The sequence below is a fragment of the Apus apus genome, chromosome 12 (assembly GCF_020740795.1).
Source record: "Apus apus isolate bApuApu2 chromosome 12, bApuApu2.pri.cur, whole genome shotgun sequence".
NCBI classification, from domain to species: Eukaryota; Metazoa; Chordata; class Aves; order Apodiformes; family Apodidae; genus Apus; species Apus apus.
In genome coordinates, this window is record NC_067293.1 from 11750823 (window position 1) to 11771009 (window position 20187).

Sequence of the window (20187 nt, forward strand, 5' to 3'; positions counted from 1 at the left end):
TGACATCAGTGCAAGGTCAAATACTGCATTTTAGCTTTATATGCATGTTTAAATTCTTCACCAGATCATATGAAATAAAGTGCAACAATGACCTTGCTCCTTTGCAACCTCCGGTAAGTAGGTGGCGGTGCGTTTTGATCCTTTTTCATTGATGAATTCTATTCTAATACCATGTACACCCACCTGCAAGAAATGGGCAGCTTTTTTAGCACATTAAAAGCAAAAAAGACAGAAGAAATTTCTAACATGATAAAACCCGAAATGTGAACATTTCAGTGGTGAATACCATTTTTCAAGGAGTTTCAAAGTTGGTACTGAAGCAAATGTAATCTTTTCGAAAGGTGTTCACCTTACAGCCTTGTAAGGTCAATAGCAGCACACATATGGTCCTCAGCTCCCCACCTCAGAGCTTCATTTCTGGTCTGAAGGAAAGACAGTTGAGATGCAAAAGTCCTTCTGTCTCTAAGCCTTCTATCTGCAGTGTTTCTGCTGCTGAAATCACCTGGTCACCAAATACAATCTGAAGGCAACCAAGCAGCTAGCAAATCTATTGATGCTTCAATTAAGCACATTAATTTTGCTCAAAGTAACAACAATTAAATATTTGTCACATGACAAACTTGTGCCTGGAGCCTTCAAAATTTCTGCAAATGTATGACCTGAAAAAGGAGATAGTCCAAAGCATTCAGCTTCAAACTCCTATTTCTATGCTACTAAGTACTCTAATATGACAAAATGCCAGTATGGAAACCAAAATTACTAATACTAAGGAGTTAGATGTAAATAAAGCTGAACTGCCAGGAAAAAAAAAAAAAAGTTTAAAATCCTAATACATTAGGCTAGGCACCTTTGCAAGGCATTGTTTAAGCATCTCTGTTTTCAAGGTACAATAATTGTGTTGGGAGTACCTGCACTCAGATCAGTCATGCCATAATAGATATCCCATTGCCAGCAAATTTGCAGTTGCTTTTGAGTTCTATGCATAAACACAAAGCATTAGTACATGGACTTTTTTTTTTCATGCCCACATAACTAAAATGTTAATTCCATTTAAATCTGAAGTTCCTAACATTGCATGTGGGCATGAGTAGTTTATGTTTAAAAGGATATCATGCTGTTTGGTATGGCACTTCTTTTTGGACACAAAATTAACTGAAAAATGCTGTAACAGTTTTTCCAGTGATAGCCTATTTTACTGTAACTGTACGACAGTCAAAAAGTAATTAAGTAATATTTAAAAAGCCCTAGCAGTAGTTCAATTAACACATCTGTTTATATTAAGATGTTATTTTAAAATTCTTATATATGATATAATCATGGGGAAATGGGAGGAAGAGTCTTCTGGCTGGCCATGGTCTCAACAATTTTCCCCCATAAACCTAATCTTTCTTAAATTGGAAAAATTACTTGGAGATTAACAAATTTAGTTCACTGCAAATTTTAATGTGATACTTCATTACCAAACACTTCTAAACCTAACTTTCATAACATGGATATATAATCACTAGAATGATAAAATCTGTATAATGAGATGATGTAATTATGAACCCAAAGGACCTGTAAGTAAAACAAGACAGTGTTAGAAGCTGAAATGAGCCTACCAAGTTTATTCCAAGAACAGTTAGCAAATTACCAGCTGCAAAAGCTTACTGTCTGTATTCAGTTGTCTAAGCACTAAGATGAAATATTTTCAGGTTTTGCACACCTTCAAATCCTGCAGAATATTAGATTCTAAATTCTACACAACTGTTTTGCGTAATAGTGGTCCTGTAGTATTCATGAGAAACCAACCAGAAGCACAAGTGATGTATTAAGTATGATGCAACATTCAAGCAGTAGGTTAATTGCATTGCACTGGATGTTTACATTAACCATCTTAATGGACTTTTAGGCTTATGTCTGTAGAAGAAAAAGATGTAGAGCAAAATGAATAAGGCAACACAATTGCACCCACAATTCCTCTGGTTGGGAAAATTTCATACCATTCTGTGAAGCATGAATTCCAACTGCGTAGCTCAGCAGTCCTCTTAGTCCAGTGCAAACGGCTTCTCATTGTTTAGCTCCAGTTGATCTAAACCAGGCCTGAGTTAAACAAATGGAAGCTACATGCAGCAAAATAAGAATGTTCCATGCTAAGATTGGCACAGGCATAGTTAGGAATTTATTTTTACTTCCACAGGAGACCAATGTTCCTGCATTGATGAAAACTTCTGGGAAATTTTCCAAAATAATCCTTTGTAAGATGGGAGGTAATGGGTAGCTACATGTTTCGAAGGCACTAACTGGACTGTACCTGGCTTGTCTACCAGGCTCAGCATAGAACTCAATGCAAAGCCTATGACATGCTTCTCAGGTGAAAAATACTGATAGCCTACAGGCAAGTTTTTGAAGAACATAATCTGTGCAATTCAGGAAAACAAACCAATCTTCTGCAGATGGAATTTAAGTTCTGTCTCACCTATTACCCTTTACTATGGACAGGTACTCTCTGAGCTGGAAAAAAGACCACACCATTGCCCTATCAGCCTCCCAAATGCAGAGGAATCTTTTTGAGACTGTTGCTGTTGGGAAAGCTAGAGGAGCAACTTCGAAAGGCAACAAACCAATCTCCTCCAGGTTATGCTGTGTATACTGTATACTATGTATCCAATACTTGGGGATCTAAACTTTTTGGCTAAGTGGCCAGAGGCTACCTAGAACCAGGTCCAGTGACAATAATAATTAAAAAATACCAACCTTTCACTAAAACTAATTGCATTAAAATACAATTTTTCTTTTACTTCTGAAGTGACTGACAAAATTTCAAGACTTTACTATGTGTTTATACACATTCATATTAATTTCTACACATTATTTTTTAATTATTTCTTTACATACATCTCAGGATGGGGAAGAACAGGCACAGACTACATTTATTGTTTTGCCAAGCTCTTCCTACCCTCAAGCAGAGCCACACACCCACCCAATTTGGTGTCATCTGCAAACTTATTGACGGTGCGCTCAGTCCCCTCCCTCATCCAGATCATTGATAAAGATCTTGAACAAATATTCCTTCTGTTTTAATGGAGGCTGAAGACTACTTAGCGAGATATGCTCTCTGCTTCATGACAAGCATTCTTTTTTTAATGAATCATTAATTTATATACATGGAATCACTTAATATCATCCAAAGAGAATAAAATACTGAGATCAAGACACTATTCTAAGGAATATAAGCTGTAAGAGGTCATGGGTGCCAGTGCACTTGCGGGAAGGGAAGAATTTCCACACCTCCTAAGTACTAACTTTGTCAACAATGAAAAGCCACCTTTCAGTCAACATTATTGTCCAGAACTATTTGAGCTAATATTTAAACCAGTGCACACAGGCTAAAGACTTTTGTATCAACACAGCAAGCATGTACAATTCTCCAGATGTTTCTTCACTGAAAAACAACAACTTCAGGGCAAAGAACGCTTTCAAGGTATTTTAAGGAAGAGCTGCAGGTCAATTCTAGTTATTTATTACCCTGTTGGAAATTACAATACTGTTTTCCAGTAAGTTGCTTATTATAATTACATACAGTCGATGTTTTAATGAAAAGAAGGGGGGAAGAGAGTCTGAATTAGCAAGACTGGCTTTTACCTTCTAGCAAAAATCCCCACAGATTGTTAATGAAATTAATGAAAAAACAAATTTAAAATTAGTTCATTTGCTGTAACATGAAATAAAAAGAGAAGTAGCAACACTTGGCTTTTTTTCCTCTGTATTTCTAGAAGAAAAAAAAAAAAAGGAAAAAAGAAAGAAAAAAAAAAAGGACACAGGAGTTACATTAAAACTTTTGCTATTGTAGCACACCTTGCAGCCATACCCTGTACAAGAGGCAGAGCCCCTAGCAACAAGGCTGAAACTGCAAGACCTACAATATGATCACACATATGCCATTTCTGGGATCTGAATCCACTCTTCAGTGCCTCCCAAGTGTAGGCTTATTTGCCCAAATTGCAGACGTGGGAGCTTCACAAGCCAAAGAGAAGTTCTTTCTAAAGGACCTAAAAGCCACAATACCTCACAGCAACCTATTAAAACTCTTCTACATTGCTTCTTTCGGGGTGCTGCTAACTATACACGGTGCCCAGTGCAACATGAGATGCAAGTATATCTACTTCAAGAATCCACAACAAAATTAAGGCATCCAGAGGCAGAAATTCAAATTTGTGCAGGAAGACTTGGTAGAAGGACAGATCAAAAAGATGAGCTTAAGGAGAATAGAAATACGGATAAAGCCAGTTTTATGCAGGGAAACACATCAAATGTGTTTTTAAATGATTGGTCTTTATGACTTCTCTCCCAAGTAGTCCTTTGATAGCTGATGTTTAATAAAGGAGCAGTACTATAAAAAAAACCCCCATATCTTATGATTTTCTCATGTTGTCCCTTTCTGTGAGATGGAAAGGCTGTGAAACTTAACCCCAGCAGCAGCTGGACCTCAGCAACATTTCATGGGTTCTGTCCAGCAGAAATAATACAGTTCATACATGCCCAGTTGTTTGTTTCAAAGCCCTCTATCTGTTCCACTATTGAAGTGCACTGCAATTCAGATAAGAGTCACATGTAAGGGAAGAATGTTAAATTATAGTTTAGGAAGCCTCCTCCTGAACCATGGTGCTGATGTGGTCCTTTAAAGGCTTGTACTTTTCTCCAAGTTACTTTTATAAAAGGTGAAAATGGCAGCAATTTCAAAAATCATATGGAAGGTAAGAGCGGTCTATTCACTAGTATCTCCTGTTCACTTGATTGAATTTTCTGCTGCAAAAGGATCTTGCATTGCTTTTTACAACTGCAATATATAAATATATAATATGGGAATATAACTCATAAATCAGAGGAAAGCAGATTTATCACTCTGCTTCAGGAGACAGGAGGTATTCCTTAGCTGTATCGTCAAATGATCTTGTCTCTAAGCCACCAGAGCACTGCAAGTTGTCCGAATGGGCATGTTTAGCATATTGTGACCTCTGTCAGCAAACTGCTGAACTGGCTCCCATGAGACCATGAGCAGCACAACTACAGAAGAAAGGTCTCCTAACCAGGCTGTTTTTCAGGATGACCTGAAAATTAGCATTATATGAAAAATGCAGAATCTCTCTTGACATCATCATACTCTAGACATGCTGAAATGTCTTTTTCCCATTCATATTGCAAAATTGCAGCTACCTTAAAAGCAACATGGATGACATCAGCTTATTGACAGTCACAAACAGTGATAAGTCGTTCTTTTAAGGTACAACAATTACAAATTCTGTCTTTCTCATATTTATACACACATCCCTGCCCCTTTTGCATGGAAAGCTTGTGGATCATCTACAACTACATAAGACACAATCACTTGAGAAGCACATTTAGCTTTTACGAAAAAAGAAAAAAAAACAACAAACAAAACCCAAAACAAATAATGGAACCCACTTTGTGACCACTTCTTAGAAATCCTAGGAATTTGCTAGAGATTTTAAAAAACTATCATTAAAGAACCTTAAATTAAACAGGGGAGAAAACAACTACACAAATGGATAATACATGACTATTACATTTCTGACCCCTCCATTCTTCCCTCCCAAGTCAGGGCTTTTCAATAGGAAGAATCATGAGAATCCATAAAATCACTCAGAACTGACCAAGAACTGCATTAAGCTTCTTTACACCATTGTTGAAGTCTCAACTATTCTGCAATAAGATCTAGAAAGGACACAGAAAGTAAAAGTCTCCTTTGTTTCACACTAGTATTGAAGTTACGAATCAGGAATCTCCCAAGGCACAAAGTTAAAACCAGTCTTTCCAAGGGAGAATGGATTTTTTAACTCAGGCTTTGGTTTCAGCTTCTCTATAATGATGCATATTTTCATCATCTTAGAAGTTTGTTATTAAGAGAATAAAACAGCATCTAATATTTATAGACTACCACATGGAAAGAGCTAAATGCTGTTTCATTATGCATTTCAATTGAAGAGACATTTTCTGAGTGTATTAATAGTCTGATTTTTAATAAATTATAATAAATGAAATTAAATTGAAAACATCATTATGATTACTACCAGAAGTCGACCTAGTGAAGCAGAGAAATTCTACCAGTTTGAATTTTGACTTCTAGCTTGCATTAGTATTTAAAGTCACTACAGTTTTGATTACTTGAACACTTTGTTTGAAGTACTCTTAGGGCTCAAGACAAACTACTCTGAAAAAAAGCTTCTCGTTGAGAATGCACACACAGCTTCATCTCAAATTTACTTTTTGGTCTTAATAATTCTGTTTATGGTGAAAATGTTGATAAACTCAAAGGGAACTTACATTCATCTTATTGAGAATTACATATCAGAAGGTAAAAAGCCCTTGTCATTATGAGTTGAACAGAAAATGCATTTTTGTTAGATTTTTCAGCTACTGTAAAATTAAGAATGCTGAGGTTACTGCTGGATACCACCATGCTGATAGAGTAGGGCCTCTTACCATTTTAACAAAAAAAGAAATTTCTATTCAATATACATTAGTTATGTGCAAATACAGTAAAAAGCCTCTTTTTCTCTTACGAAATCTTAAATGTTTAGTAGAGCTAAGTCATTATTAAAGGGAAATACTGTAATTTTTGTGCTCTCTCTGGCATTATAACATGTCCACTCTCATGGACTAAATTAGGCAGCTTGTTTTGCGATTGCTTTTTTGTTTTTGCGGTTCTTGTTTACTTCGATTGCCTAAGTGGGCAAGAATATGACTTTACATTTTCATGGCTCAGACTTTTAAGGAGATGACAGTTCTACCAAAAGGATTGTCTGAAACTGTGCACAAAACAATGCAAAACAGTGCAAACCAGCGACAACTACACAAAAAAACCTCTGCAGATAATTGAAATGGTGTGACTTCTGCTATAGATATTCATGGTATTAAAATAAGTTTCTAAAAATATATCTGACATCCTTACCTCCCAGTCCATGTAGTCACATACATCTTCAAAGTTAGTGAGTAGAGACACTGAGCAGAAAAGCCGTGGCAGCTCATCCCTCGTCATTGGGGGGAAACGACTATCTTTAAGGGCACTGTTGAAGACAAAACAGAATTTCAAAGGATTTTTTTTGTTTGTTTGTTTGTTTTAAAGTTCAAAATCTAATGAATCAACTGAAAAGTGTAAAGGACAAAAAAAATCCTGATGAAATGATGACCAGTTGGATAATCCAGTTGCCAGTGTAACACACTGACCAACATTACCAACTTTTTCCTCAGATATTTGTTTCAGTTCTTGGCTGGCCAGTCAGGTGGTGCTCTCAGGGTCATTCCTGAGCTGATTTTGCTACTGTGACAATCGTATTAATGAAGTAGCAGAAAGTTTTTTGAAAAAGTTACAAAAGCAGCAACTCTTCTACCTGCAGTTTAGTTAATCCTTTCAAAAAGGATTAAACTATGCAGCATAAAGTAGAGGGGGAGATTGTATAGCCTGCAATAATCAAACATGTCATAGAGTAATCAAACTGTAGAACTTAACTATTCAGTGAAAAAAATCTGAAAGAGAATATTCTTAAAAAAAAATAATAATAACAATATTCATGCTTACAGGCAAAAGTCAATATAAATAGGTAAAAATATCCAAGAGCTCTACAGACCTGTAAACCTACAGGACTTGAAGATGTTCTGCAAAGCAGAGGTAATGATTAGTACAGGGGAGCTTGCAAACAGCTAAACTAATCCTCAGGCTAACATACCGGTCTATAGACAAACATACTCCTAATGGGGGAAAATTCAATGCAGAGAGGAGCTGATCTGTGCACATTCCAGCACACTTTGAAAAACAAAGCAGTTAACAGTAAGCAGTACCAGGAGTAAGAACATTTGTAAAAAACTACTTGCATAAATTAGGATAAGAACCAGTTAATCTGGAAGAGGGGAGGTTAAAGTGAGCACAGTATCTCATAATTTTTAATTTTCTTAAGGTTTGAAATATCACACAAATACAAACATGCTTATCCCCAACAAAGCCAGTGATCTGCTAACTGAGCTTTTTGACAAGTACAGACAATTTAAGATTAAGAGACTTACTTACTAAAGTACTACCAAGTTCTTCACCTGTCTCATTGTTTCATCTAACGATTAGATCATTCTTGCTTGTTTTATTTGGCATTTAGCCAGTGGTTGCCATTAGTTGATTAAATTACTGCCATGGCTGTGGTGGTTAGAATATGTCTCAAGTCTCTGCACCAGATACCATCATTTTATATAGAGAATAGTGCAACTTTATTGCAGCAGACCCAATATGGATGCATAAGCAAAAAAAATACAAAGTTTATTTAAAAGAAATCATCATGTATAACCAGAAACAGCTTCCCATCACAAATTCGTACCATACACCGAATAGTTAAAATGGAAACCTTTTTCTGGGGCAGGGGGAAGGTAGGCTTTTTTCCCAGATATGCTACAATTGCACAAAAAGAATATAGCATTGAAATTTAGACTAGAAGCCTTTCTCCAAGCTTGGGTATTTTTACCTTACGAAATAGGTCAGAAATTTAGATTTTCATTATGAAGACAATTTCATTATATAATTATCAGCGGACCTATTCTATGCATTATTTAGGAGTAATTATAGGCAATCCCAGGTAAAGTTGCCATAGATGTAAGAGAAGATACAGGGACAGTAAGTTACAAGCCAGGATAAATCTTTTGATATTTATGTAGTACAGACAGGTCTACATAGACTTGTGAAGACCTGGGAACACTAAGGAGATTTAAAGCATTACACCTGTGATAGTGGCTTTCACTGAAGTTGTATCAAAACATTATATTCTCCGAGATTTTGTTGATGGGATTTGCAAAGCTAGTTTTGTAGCTACTGGGAAGCAGGTAAAGTTACCAGCTTCCCTTGCCTGGTGTTTCAGTGCAACATCACAAATTCATGCATACAGCCACAGTGTAACAGCAACATAGGAAAACACAAACAGCTAACTCAGTCTTCATATCCCTCCACATGGCAGGGGGGAATATATGTATATATGAAAAGGGAGCATACTCTGAACACAGGGACAGCTCAAACCAGAAGACCATCTAGCTTAGTATTAAATAATAACCAACAATATTAAGTAATAACCAATATAAGAACACTGTATACGTGCACTGGTATTTCCTGGAATACTCTCCAGGAATCCAGCTGTTTATAGTTTAGGTATTTTGAGCCAGATGCTGTATCTCTGCACTTAAAAGCTTTCACAAAAAAATTATGTTCAGAAACTCCAGTACTGTTTAAATCCATTTCTACTACAAGCTTGCTTATATGCTTACTTGCTTATTATTTCTCATTTCCCTGAGGTATCTTGTACCTCCATCATATAACCAGTCTATTTGCATACACTGCTGAAAAGCACACAGAATTCAGCCATTATCCATAAGCCTAAACATTATCTCTGTGGGTAGTGAATAAATCCCCATCCACTGACTGTACTGATGGTATCAACAGAGCAAGTGGGTGGCATCCAGGAGAGTCCTCATGGGCAGCTGTCCCCATTGTGCATGTCCTGAGCTCTCAATGGTTACAACACTAGCATCACCGTCAGAAACATCAGTACGGTTCACCACTTACCAAGGATAAAAAAGCTTGGATGAGCTTTTACTGTTGCTGTTCCCATTCCGGGAAGAAAGAGTATCAGTTTCTAGAGGCAGCAGTTTGCCACTTATCATACACTTCATATACTCTACAAAGATGACCATATGTACGTTCAGACTTTTGCCTCACCTGCTATGTTACTGTGCCTCTTGGGAGACCAGTTCAAAGAAAGCATAAAATACAGGCAATGTAAAATATGCTTGTGTTCCTCAAAATCTTTTTACTGGTCTGAGCTGGGCAGAATGAAAAGTCACTGTACAATTGTGTGCTGGCATTCCTGATTAGTACAGGAGACTTTGTTCTGTTAATTTGATTGAAGGATTATTTCTGAAGTACTAGAATGTTATTTTCCAATCCTATTCAATGCCATATTATTCTGTTAATTCTTCCATTAGAAAGTCAAAAGGATTTTTACAGAACTAAATCTGGCATATTAGATACCAGGTTTAAAAAAATATTAAGTCCATATTTTTTCTGTCAAATTTAGAATTAAGAAAGGGTAAGTGGAGAGTAAAGCAAGTTAGAAAAATTAGGCAGACTTCAAAACTACTTTTAGAGAAAAAAAAAACCCTGATTTTAAAAGCATTTTCTGAACAATCTGTTCTTTATTCCTTAATGCCTAAAACTAATTTATATATATTGACCCTGACCAAATGGAAGTACACGGTAGTGAAGAGGTGAAAAGCAGCAGTGCCAAGCAAGGGGAATTCTAGCTGCCCAAGAAAAGTATGTTAGTTTTTCCACATTGGACTTTTGCTCCATGGTAAAAGTGAACCAGGCAAAGTCAAAATTGAATCCTGTTCCAAGAGAACTATTTTTAGACACAAAATGCATGGAAGCACATGCATAGTCTTTCTAGTAAAATATACTTTATTTATGCAATCTTGGGTGTCCTACTAAGATCAAGTAATTGTCAGACAAGAAAAACACAAAACCAAGTGTTACTCAGCTCTCCGTCTTTCTTCAGCTGAGTCATGCTATACAAATCTCAGCTTCTCCTCAAATTAAGTTTATTTGGCTATAAGCTCTTGGAATAATCTGAAATAATAATGAGCAGGTGAACCAAAATGCAATACACCATTGTGTTGTCCATCTGTGATTTTTGCAGGCTATCAAAATGCTTTAAAAGGAGTAAGTCAGACTCAGTCTTTAAGAATCTATGGCTTTTAAACGTTAGGCAGCAGATGGGTAACAAACAGTAGGACACAAATTGGGAAAATAAGAAATAGGAACGGAGCTACCTTACTAGTTTAAAAGTGCCTGAAAAATCTTTGTAATTGTGTTTAAAGGATCCTTTAATAAAGTTTGGTAGCATATAAGCATAAAAAATAGTAAAAAAGGATTTAGGTGTAGATGAATGAAGGTATTACATTAATTCAATTCTTAATATTTTATTGTTTGCTATTAAATGACAACTATTAACAGTGAAATTTTTCATTTAAAACTCTTTTTTTGGTGACAGTCTCATCTACAGACCTAAACTTGATAGAGAGTTTAGGCAAAATTGGATACAATTTTGTACCTTACTAGAAATTACTTTGGGGGCTTAAACATGACATAGGGAAAGGTGATGCAAAGGAAATGGTCAAACACTGGGCATGATTAAATTAACACTCACTTTTGTAGGAAGTGTAAATGAGGCAGAGACATGATGTGGCTCACGCAATTTTGGAGGCTTGCACACTGAGTCAGTGACAGAAGCCAGAATAGAATCTAAGATCCCTGACTCCTAAAAATCTTCCTGACTGCCTCTCTTTCACGATCTGCTCACCATGCAGAAACAGTTCCCAGAGTATTAATTGAAATAGAATTGATAAATTTAATAAAATTCATCCAATTAAAAAAAATTCTCCCATTACTTTTTCAGTTTACTCTGCTACAGTTAAGTTTCTCTTAACCAGTTTCTGAAATTGAACACAGCTAAACCAAACCACAATTTTTTGACATCATACAATTCAAATATCATCAATAGAGCTATGACAAATAGGCTAAAGATCTCATTTTACAAACTATTATCCTTTTCTGATAAACCTCTTCTGATAAATAGCACATGGGCACTACTTTTAGATGGTAGGCAAAGAACTTAAATTCTATCAGCTCTGAAAACCTCAGATTAGGTATAACCCTGAGATTCACTGAGGAAAATGTGCTTAGCAGAATTACCTTAAAAATGCATTTAACAAAGAAATGGCCCTTTGTCAATAAACTGAGCCTAAAGGGCCTAGATACTGTTCTTCAATTAATTCTAAACATCATGGAATTGAGTGGCAAAGTCACTGGATTTTAGATAATAGCAAAGAGATGGTAGTACTTGGTGCCAGGGTTTCAGAAAAAAATATGGCAATAATTTTTTATTTTCCTACTGCTAGGTTACTGATGGGTTACTGATCAGTGGAGTTAATTAAGATTTTTACGTTTTCATTCAGTAACTTCAATGGGGAGAAATTAAGGCACACACTTAAGCAGATCACCAGTATTTTCCTAATGAGAATCAGCTATCACAGCTCAGTTTGGCACAGACAAGAAAAAACCTAGCAGCTTCCAAGTCACGATCTGCAATTAATTTTTGAGCCAGAAAGGCAGGGCAGAGTGTGCTCCTCTTCAGAAACTGAAATCATTATGAATAGAATCCTCCAAGCTTTCAGCGTAAGAGATCAGACAGCCTAACACAACCCACGTGACAGCCTTCTAACAACTTCTATTTATGACCAGCAGAGTTTTGTCTACTTAAATGGATATTTCAAGGAGTGATTTACATGCATCATCAAATCACTTGAATGCAAGGAAAAAAAAATTATTTATACTGGTTTTGGGTTTGTTTGGTTTTTTTGTCAGACTGGAAAAATTTCCAGGAAACAAAACAACTGTGAATGACGTGTTTTTCCTGAACCCTCCCTTACATTAGGGAGACAGAAAGGGAAAGAATAACATTTATACTTCCTGCACATTATGTTGCTAAGTGGCAGTCACAGGGCAAAAAAAGAAATACACACTTGCTGACATTTGGCATAGAAATATTTCTGTGAAGTTCTGAGCCTGTTAGCATGGTGCAGCAGGTAACAGCAAGAGTGTGTCAGATGAGAGAAATAAAATACTGGTCTGGCATTGTGGCTCCCCAGTCAATTATTTTTTAACTGAAGTATACCAGAAAGATTTTCTCCTGATCTCTGTCTAGATTCAGATATGTATTTTAATAGGAAGAAGGAATATTCTAATACTCTATTTTAGACAGTTATTTCAGCTTTGAAAAGAACAACATTTCTCTAAAAGGCAATTCAGAGCATGTATAGAAATTTTTTAGAAAGGTTCATCAGAAAGACAACCTCCATTAATTGACTAGGTAAGACAATTAAGGTCTCTATTTTAGTTGGCCTAAGTTTTACAGGTGCCTAAAATAAACTGTCTGGATGTCCTCCAAAATGACTTAACTCTCTAATAAATGTGGAAATTCTTAATTAGTTAATATCAGCAAGACTAGAATAGTTACAGGATGCAATACACTGAGGCAGCAAAAACATCTGGTCGGTTTGAATTTACCAAGAGTCATTCAGCTTTTTTTTTTTAAACAACTATGTAGGATTGGATATTCAGACTTCTTGCAGATGGCATAGCAATGCTGTAGAAGACATTAGTATAATACTCTGATTAAAAAATTAAGTAATATCTTTTAAGACTAGACCCAGAAATGGAAAGAGGTAACAAAAGTTTACAGTGTTCTATTTAAAACATTTACCTAAAAGAAAACTTAAAAAAAAAAATCCACAAAGCAATATTGTAGTGTCCTGATTACATTAATAAGAGTCAAAGTTCTATGGCTTCAACTTCCTTACTGCTTCCTGAAGCCAGAAATCTGACAACTGTATTGCTCTGGTGGTTCTAAACAACTTACTTTTCTCCTGGAATGTGAAGAAAGAGCAAACAAGGTGAAGACACTGGATTTTTCTCATACTATTTTAACCCTGCAGGGTGTGGGGGGACCATTTTACATATCTTACATTACTGTAAGATATACCCGATTACAATGAAAAAAAAAATAATCTTGTATTAATCTTAAGATGTAGCAGAGCTTCAATAACAATTCAGAGGTATGCCTTCATAACGGTATGCTGAATCCAATGCCTTCACATAAGAGGTCAGTGAGAGGCAGCAAATTACAGCACAGAGCGGCAATTACGCGGGTGTATCAAAAAGTTTCAAGTGCCACGTGCCAGACTCCATACATCTAGAACTGAACGCAGTCAGTTCGGAATATCCATGCGAAACAGTTCTCTGTACTCTGAATTGCTCAGCATGGACCTTGAACAGTATTTTCTGACTACAGGGGAACATAAGGTAAAGCAGCTGTATGCAGTAGTTTCTTCGTAGGTGGCAGCTTCTTTTCTGACTTTTCCTGTATTGTCTCTCAGGCCTCCAAGCGTCTATCATCATGCTGGGATAAATGAGGACAAAGGCATTCAAAAAGGCGTGACAGTTTTTGTGTCATACTCATGCAAACATTTAGGAAGCTGCAAGGTGCCAATTACCATGGAAATGTCCTCATTTGATACACAAAAAGCAAATCAACAGCACTTTAAACAATCTCTCATCATAACACGGTAAACTTGTCACACTCATTCCAGATGCTTATTTAAAAATTGAGTAACAGAAGTGACCAGGGTTAGAAGCGTAGGTTTTTGTTGGGTGAACACATGATAACAGACTAGTCAGAAAACTAATTGAGCTCCAACTGGACTAAATTATAATTTCACTAAAAAGCTCTCCAGCAGATGGCAAAGTTTAGATAATTAACAAAAACGAACCGTTCAATTACATTTAGAACTGTACAGCTTGAGCAATGCTAACCACTCAAATCCCTAGGAGCATGAAAAGAAGTCTCTAGAATTCTTTCCATCTCCAGCAAGCCTCTCAATATTGACCTGAGATCACCCCTTTATCCCGAAACAGACACTGAAGAGAAAAATCAAGTCATGTTGTTGCTGAAATCAACCTTCATTTAAACAATTCACAAAATATCACCACCCTCTAAAGATGCATTTAAGTCATAATTAAAAAAAAAAGTTAACATGAAATATTTTTAATTCTTTATCAGCTTCAGAAAGCTTCATCTAAGCACGTATGGAAAAATATTTTCCTACATGTCTCAGCAATGCAATGATACATTAATATACTTTCAATTTCCTGCAGCTTATAAAAAGCATTTATTTTTATTATAGTACTGAAGTCTGGAACAAAAGAGTACTTAATTTTCTCAGTATTAATTTTTTCCACCAGAAATACCATAAACTGTATATTTACATAAGAAAAAAAAGTAGTTTAATTTTTATTGGTTGTCCATATGATTCACTTTAAAAACAAGACAGTAAATGCAGGGGATGGAATTTTACAATTAAGCTTGGTTTTGACACTGTTTTTCACAAAATTAGAAACTATGTTTTATGGTTAGGACTTTGAAACAATGAGTAACTGAGTTCAGAATTAAAGAGATCATATTCCCTTGAGGTGTTGCATTAGATGTTTCATAGAAAGACTAAGACTAAAAAATATACTGAAATATGAATGTATTGATGAATATTATAGTCAGATAAATGAAAAGTGACAGAATCCAGTCTTGAAATTCTTCAACATGTACGTAAATTGAGAATAACTCAGAGTCCACAGTCTGTAAGACTGGAATATGATCACTCCTAGTACAGAGCACTGAATAATATCCTGGCTTGTCTCCTAAGATGTGTGTTTCATCAGTATCACAACTCGAGCTGGACTGTTAAACCAGCTGGTTTTATCTAAGTGCAATCTTTTACACTGTGAGTGTATCTACAAAGAGGCACAAAGCCGAGTGCTGTCAGTGTGAAGGCTGGTAGCTGAGCTTACAGCTTCTTACTAATTCTCAGTGTTTTTACAAATAGAGTGAAAAAGGAAGGCACAAGATTAATCCCTTGTGGCACATTGTATGTAACCATACCTCAGGGAAAGGAATAGCCACTCCTTATTTAATGAGAATTTGTAGGCACAAAAGAAGTAATTCTGGTTTCTAGACACCTCTGCTATCTTTAAGCCATCCTAGAATGCAGGTGTGAGAAATGCTGCACCAGGACAAAACTTATTTAAGGCAACAGACAATGGTTCTCAACAATTTTTTTCCTATTAATTTTGTGCATGTGTAGGTTTTTACTTCATATGCTAATCTCATTAACAGATTAGAGCCATGATTGTTCAACACCTCTACAAACCACCAATTAAAAATAGAGTAGGTTTTAGATACGTAATATACAGCTGGAAGCTTTGCTTCCTGCCTGTCCTTGATCTTCCTACCCACAGCAGCAAGTTGTCTGTAAGCCACCTTCTTATTCCTCTTTTGGCAACTCTGCCACTTCTGTCTCTCCTGAGAACAGGTTACCATTTCATCCCTTCACTCCTCCTGGTTTTCCATCACAATTGTCTGCTTGGAGGAGCACATTCAGTGCCACCTGCAACTTTCTCAGCTTACAGAAGTGACTGGATGGGGCATTCACAAATCTCTGTATATAAGGCCAAGATGCCCAAGCAACAGAACCTTTGTAAGCTCAGCTAAACAGTACATTCAGTTCCACGTCTGCCAGCTGTCTCTCTTTATATGTTTTCTGCTATAAAACAGGTTTTGAGTAGCAAATAAAAATAGCTGAAGTGGAATGAAAAGGAAGTTATGAAGAAGAGGCAAAAGGTTCAGGTTAGGCTTTTGAGGTCTATAGCCTCAAAAACAATAACTTAAGTATTCAAGGAATGCATTTAACTCGACAGCATTACATATATTTGAAAATTCTGCTCAGCTGCAGAATAAAGATTGTTACAAAACATGAAAATATAAACACGACCATTTGATTATGAGATTAAGTGAAATGTAAATTTATGCTTACAAATTAAATATTTTACATAGTCTTCTTAGAGAAACTATAGGCAAAATTCTCTTCCCTTTGAAGGTAGTAGTAGTTTGTTTGTGTTTTTTTTTTTTTCACTGCAGTAAAGCCTACACCACCAAATGACTTTCTGTTCTGTTCTTGTGTTAACTTAGCTTTCAACTACCACTAACATCCTACATGGCTACATAGGTTTAACTGAGCGAATTGCATCAAGAGCAACTGAAGCCTGATTATTCAATATTAAATAAGAATACAACATGGACACACACATAAACCCCACAGGTTTATTAATAATTCTATCCATTAGAGCTACAATTCAACACATCTATCTACAGTGTTTAATATTTAAGTGGAAGTAGGTTTCATCACTTTTGTAAAAAGCAACTCAGAAATGTTTTACTTCCAGAATATCACAAACATTTTAGTCCAACACAGTTTTGTGAAACTGTATGTAACAGCTTTTGGAAAACTACTTTTTTGTAGTTGTTTTTGTAGGGGGGGAAGGGCAGGACAGCAGATTAAATAAATAAAAATCATGTATTGTAGACTTCTGAAAAGCTGAAGAGGGTCTTCTAAGCAAGAAAACAGAAAGTCACCCTTTCAGTAACTGAAAAAGCAGAACACACAAAGCAGGGTTGCTCTGTGGAATGAGGCTGCAAGCGGTGCAGGGACCTCCACAGACAAAGCCCAGCTGCTGCTCTTTGCAATGAGGGATTAACAGTCTAGGTCAAAGGAAAAAAAGCATCTCTGTAGCTAAGTGAGCAAACTGCAGAATGCATCCTCAGCACAGAGGAGAAAGGGCCATCTAACCAGCTTGCAAATTGTGTAGAAGCTTCTGGCAACAGAAACAAAGCCAGCATAATTTTCTTGACAGAACATGTAAAAATATTTCTGATGAATAGCAGTGATGCCCTGGGAGAGGGCTGAGGTTGCAATGACCTTTCAGTTATTTTAAAATCACATTTCCCCTTTCCCTTTTTCTTCAAGGCAAAACCAATATGGTATCTGTGGGGCTTGAACAATAACACCTAGAAGTAACTGGCCTAGAGATAACAGAAGCAGCTCTTTTAATTGTCTTTCATAAGAACCGAAGCTGTTAAAAATATACATATGCACACAGAACTTTTTTTTTCTCTTTCAAACCTTTATACAGTTGGGCCAGATTATGCTTTAGCTTTACAATGACCCTTCAGTTGAATGGGATATAAGCCAATATGTGAAGAAAAATAAGTACTTAAAGTTTTTTATTACATATTAAATAAATTTTTGTTCTAAATAATTTGCATTAGCAACTTCTCACATAGAGAAAAAGTTATTAGTTCATCTTAAGTAAGAAATATTGTTTGAAGGTACCAGTGTGAATCTATTTCTAACCAGACTTTTTATAATGAATAAAACACTGAAAACATTACTTGCAATCAGGCTGGTATCTGAAGTGGTGAATTCCTTGCATGTTACAGGTAGCTTGGGACCTATTTCAGTTTGTGGTATTACAGAACTCTAAGTCATTAAAACTACTTGAACCTGAAGTACCAAGAAGTTGTACTGTTCAGAAAATGAAAAGCTTTTCTTATTTGCCCCTGTCAAATCTATTCACTGAAAAATTAAGTAAAGATGTAAAATGATTCACATCAACGAAGTCACATTTCCTTGCTGACAGGAATTTGATATACCCGATTTCATATATTGACATACACAACTATTAGTAATTGCCATTATCACAAGGGCCCTTTGCAATGAAGCTGAGGCCACAGCTTCTGGCAGATAGGGATGTTCCCAACAGCTGTGCTCAGCCCCAACACAACACTCTTTTAACATCTGCACAAGTTTCCCAAGTTCTTGTGGGAGTTCTTGATATACTTCTCCGGCCTGAGAGACTGCTTGCCTGACTATTGAGCCTTTATTACAAACAATATGCACTAAGAAAAAAAGATTATACCATTGCATTGGAACAGAAAGCCTAAATTTAAGGATGTGAGTAGACAGTCTTAGTAGCCTGCACATGATATTTAAGACTTGCTTTAAGAATTGAGTGTTATCACTCCTACTATAATTGGTACTGATAGCCAAAAGAAAGCTATTCTCCACTCTGGTCAAAAAGCTATTATTTGTGTGTTAATTACTACTACATCTAGAAGACTTTTTAATTAAAAAGTTTTGAAAATTCACATAAAATTAGGAATCGTGAGATAAGAAATATTTTTTGGATCTGCATCAAATAGTTTAAGGAACTGTTTATTTATGTATTTTCACAGCACTAGATGTTTTGTAGACTGTATCAATGCCTTGTCATTTACATAGCTATGAAACCAATGAATGTTCAATTTCTGTTTCAAAAGCTATCACCAAAATATACTTGTAGGGAGTACAGCTGAAAATGGCAGAATTTGAAAAAAGCATCAACAATTCAAAGGGAAGAGACAAACCTGAAGTGCTTTTGTCCGTAACATTGCATTTTTAAGTCATGTCAGAAAAAAACCAAACCAAAACAGTTCTTTTTTTCAAGTAAATATATATTCCCTCTACAATGCATAAAATGAATAGTAAAACTTCAGTCATTTGTAAATGATGACGTTCAAGACTGGTCAACTTTCCCCCATCCTCTCCCAATATCACATGCTCACAGCTGAAATAGTTCAGAGTGCTGGGGCCTGTAAGACTTTTGGACTACCTCAGAATCTGGAGTGTCTCTATGCTTAGATTTCTTCAGACATTCTTCAGCATTCTATATGGCTGATGTCCCACCAGAGGTGGATATGCTATTTCTTCTTCCAAGAGCTTTTCTACCATCTGAACCATACATCTCTGTAAAGGACAACTTCTCTCTTCCTAGTGTCAACAGGCATGATTTTAGAAACAACCGTCTGTTGATACTATTTAAAAATACCAGAAAATTCTGTTACAGTTTACAAGGGCATTTTAATTCTCATGAATCTGGTCTATGGAAATGGTAATTTCAGCTGCAACACCCTCAACATCTTTGTGTTAAAGTGAACAGAGATAAAGGAGGGCTTTGGAGCCTGATATGCACACCCAGTTTGTGCTGTTTCTTCTTTTTACAGTCTTGAAAAGAAGCATCAGGAAACACCTAAATGGAGGAGGTGCTGACAGACTGAAAACTTTAACTGAGACTCCTTTCCCACAGTACCTCCCACACAAAACTGCAGAGTTAAAAGATTTTAACAGCTTATAAGCATAGATAAAATTCTTTTTCCTTTGACCTCACTTAAACCCTGATAACTTACATTAAAACAGTAGATTTCACAAAAAATTAGCTCCTTGAGCCAAAGAAAGCCTTTAAGTTCACTTCTACTGGAGGAGGTATCTAATACACACCACTGCCTCACCTCAATTTCCAGCATCTTAGGAAGTGAGGGAGAAACTACGTTAACATCTTTCCTATAATTAGCACATCTAAGCACTGGCCAGTATGTGCAGTGGGGAGTTTCCTCCACCACCACCCTCCCCCCACTCCTTAGCAAAGAAGTTGTGGGAAATGTCCCTTCCTCTATATTAAAAATAAACATCTACTGCTAGGCTGAGAACAGCCAGAGAGAGAAGCTTGTCCAGAAGCAGGTAACTTCTATGCCAACTTCTTCTACTCTGTCCTAGCTAAGAGTTTCCACATACACAAAACCTTTAATACACCAGAGCTCTGAGACACATCATCTA

The 20187-nt window shown here is 36.2% G+C and overlaps 1 protein-coding gene across 3 annotated transcripts in view; it reads right to left on the reverse strand.

Annotated features, from left to right (window-relative positions):
* AMMECR1 (AMMECR nuclear protein 1) overlaps positions 1 to 20187 on the reverse strand; it is a 119198-nt gene that overhangs the window by 31821 nt on the left and 67190 nt on the right. For all 3 annotated transcript variants that reach the window (XM_051630658.1, XM_051630657.1, XM_051630659.1), the window contains exons 4-5: positions 6953 to 7067; positions 93 to 183 (exon numbers count right to left, since the gene is read on the reverse strand). In XM_051630658.1, coding sequence (XP_051486618.1) covers positions 93 to 183; positions 6953 to 7067 — 206 coding nt within the window. The remainder of the gene's footprint in view (positions 1 to 92; positions 184 to 6952; positions 7068 to 20187) is intronic.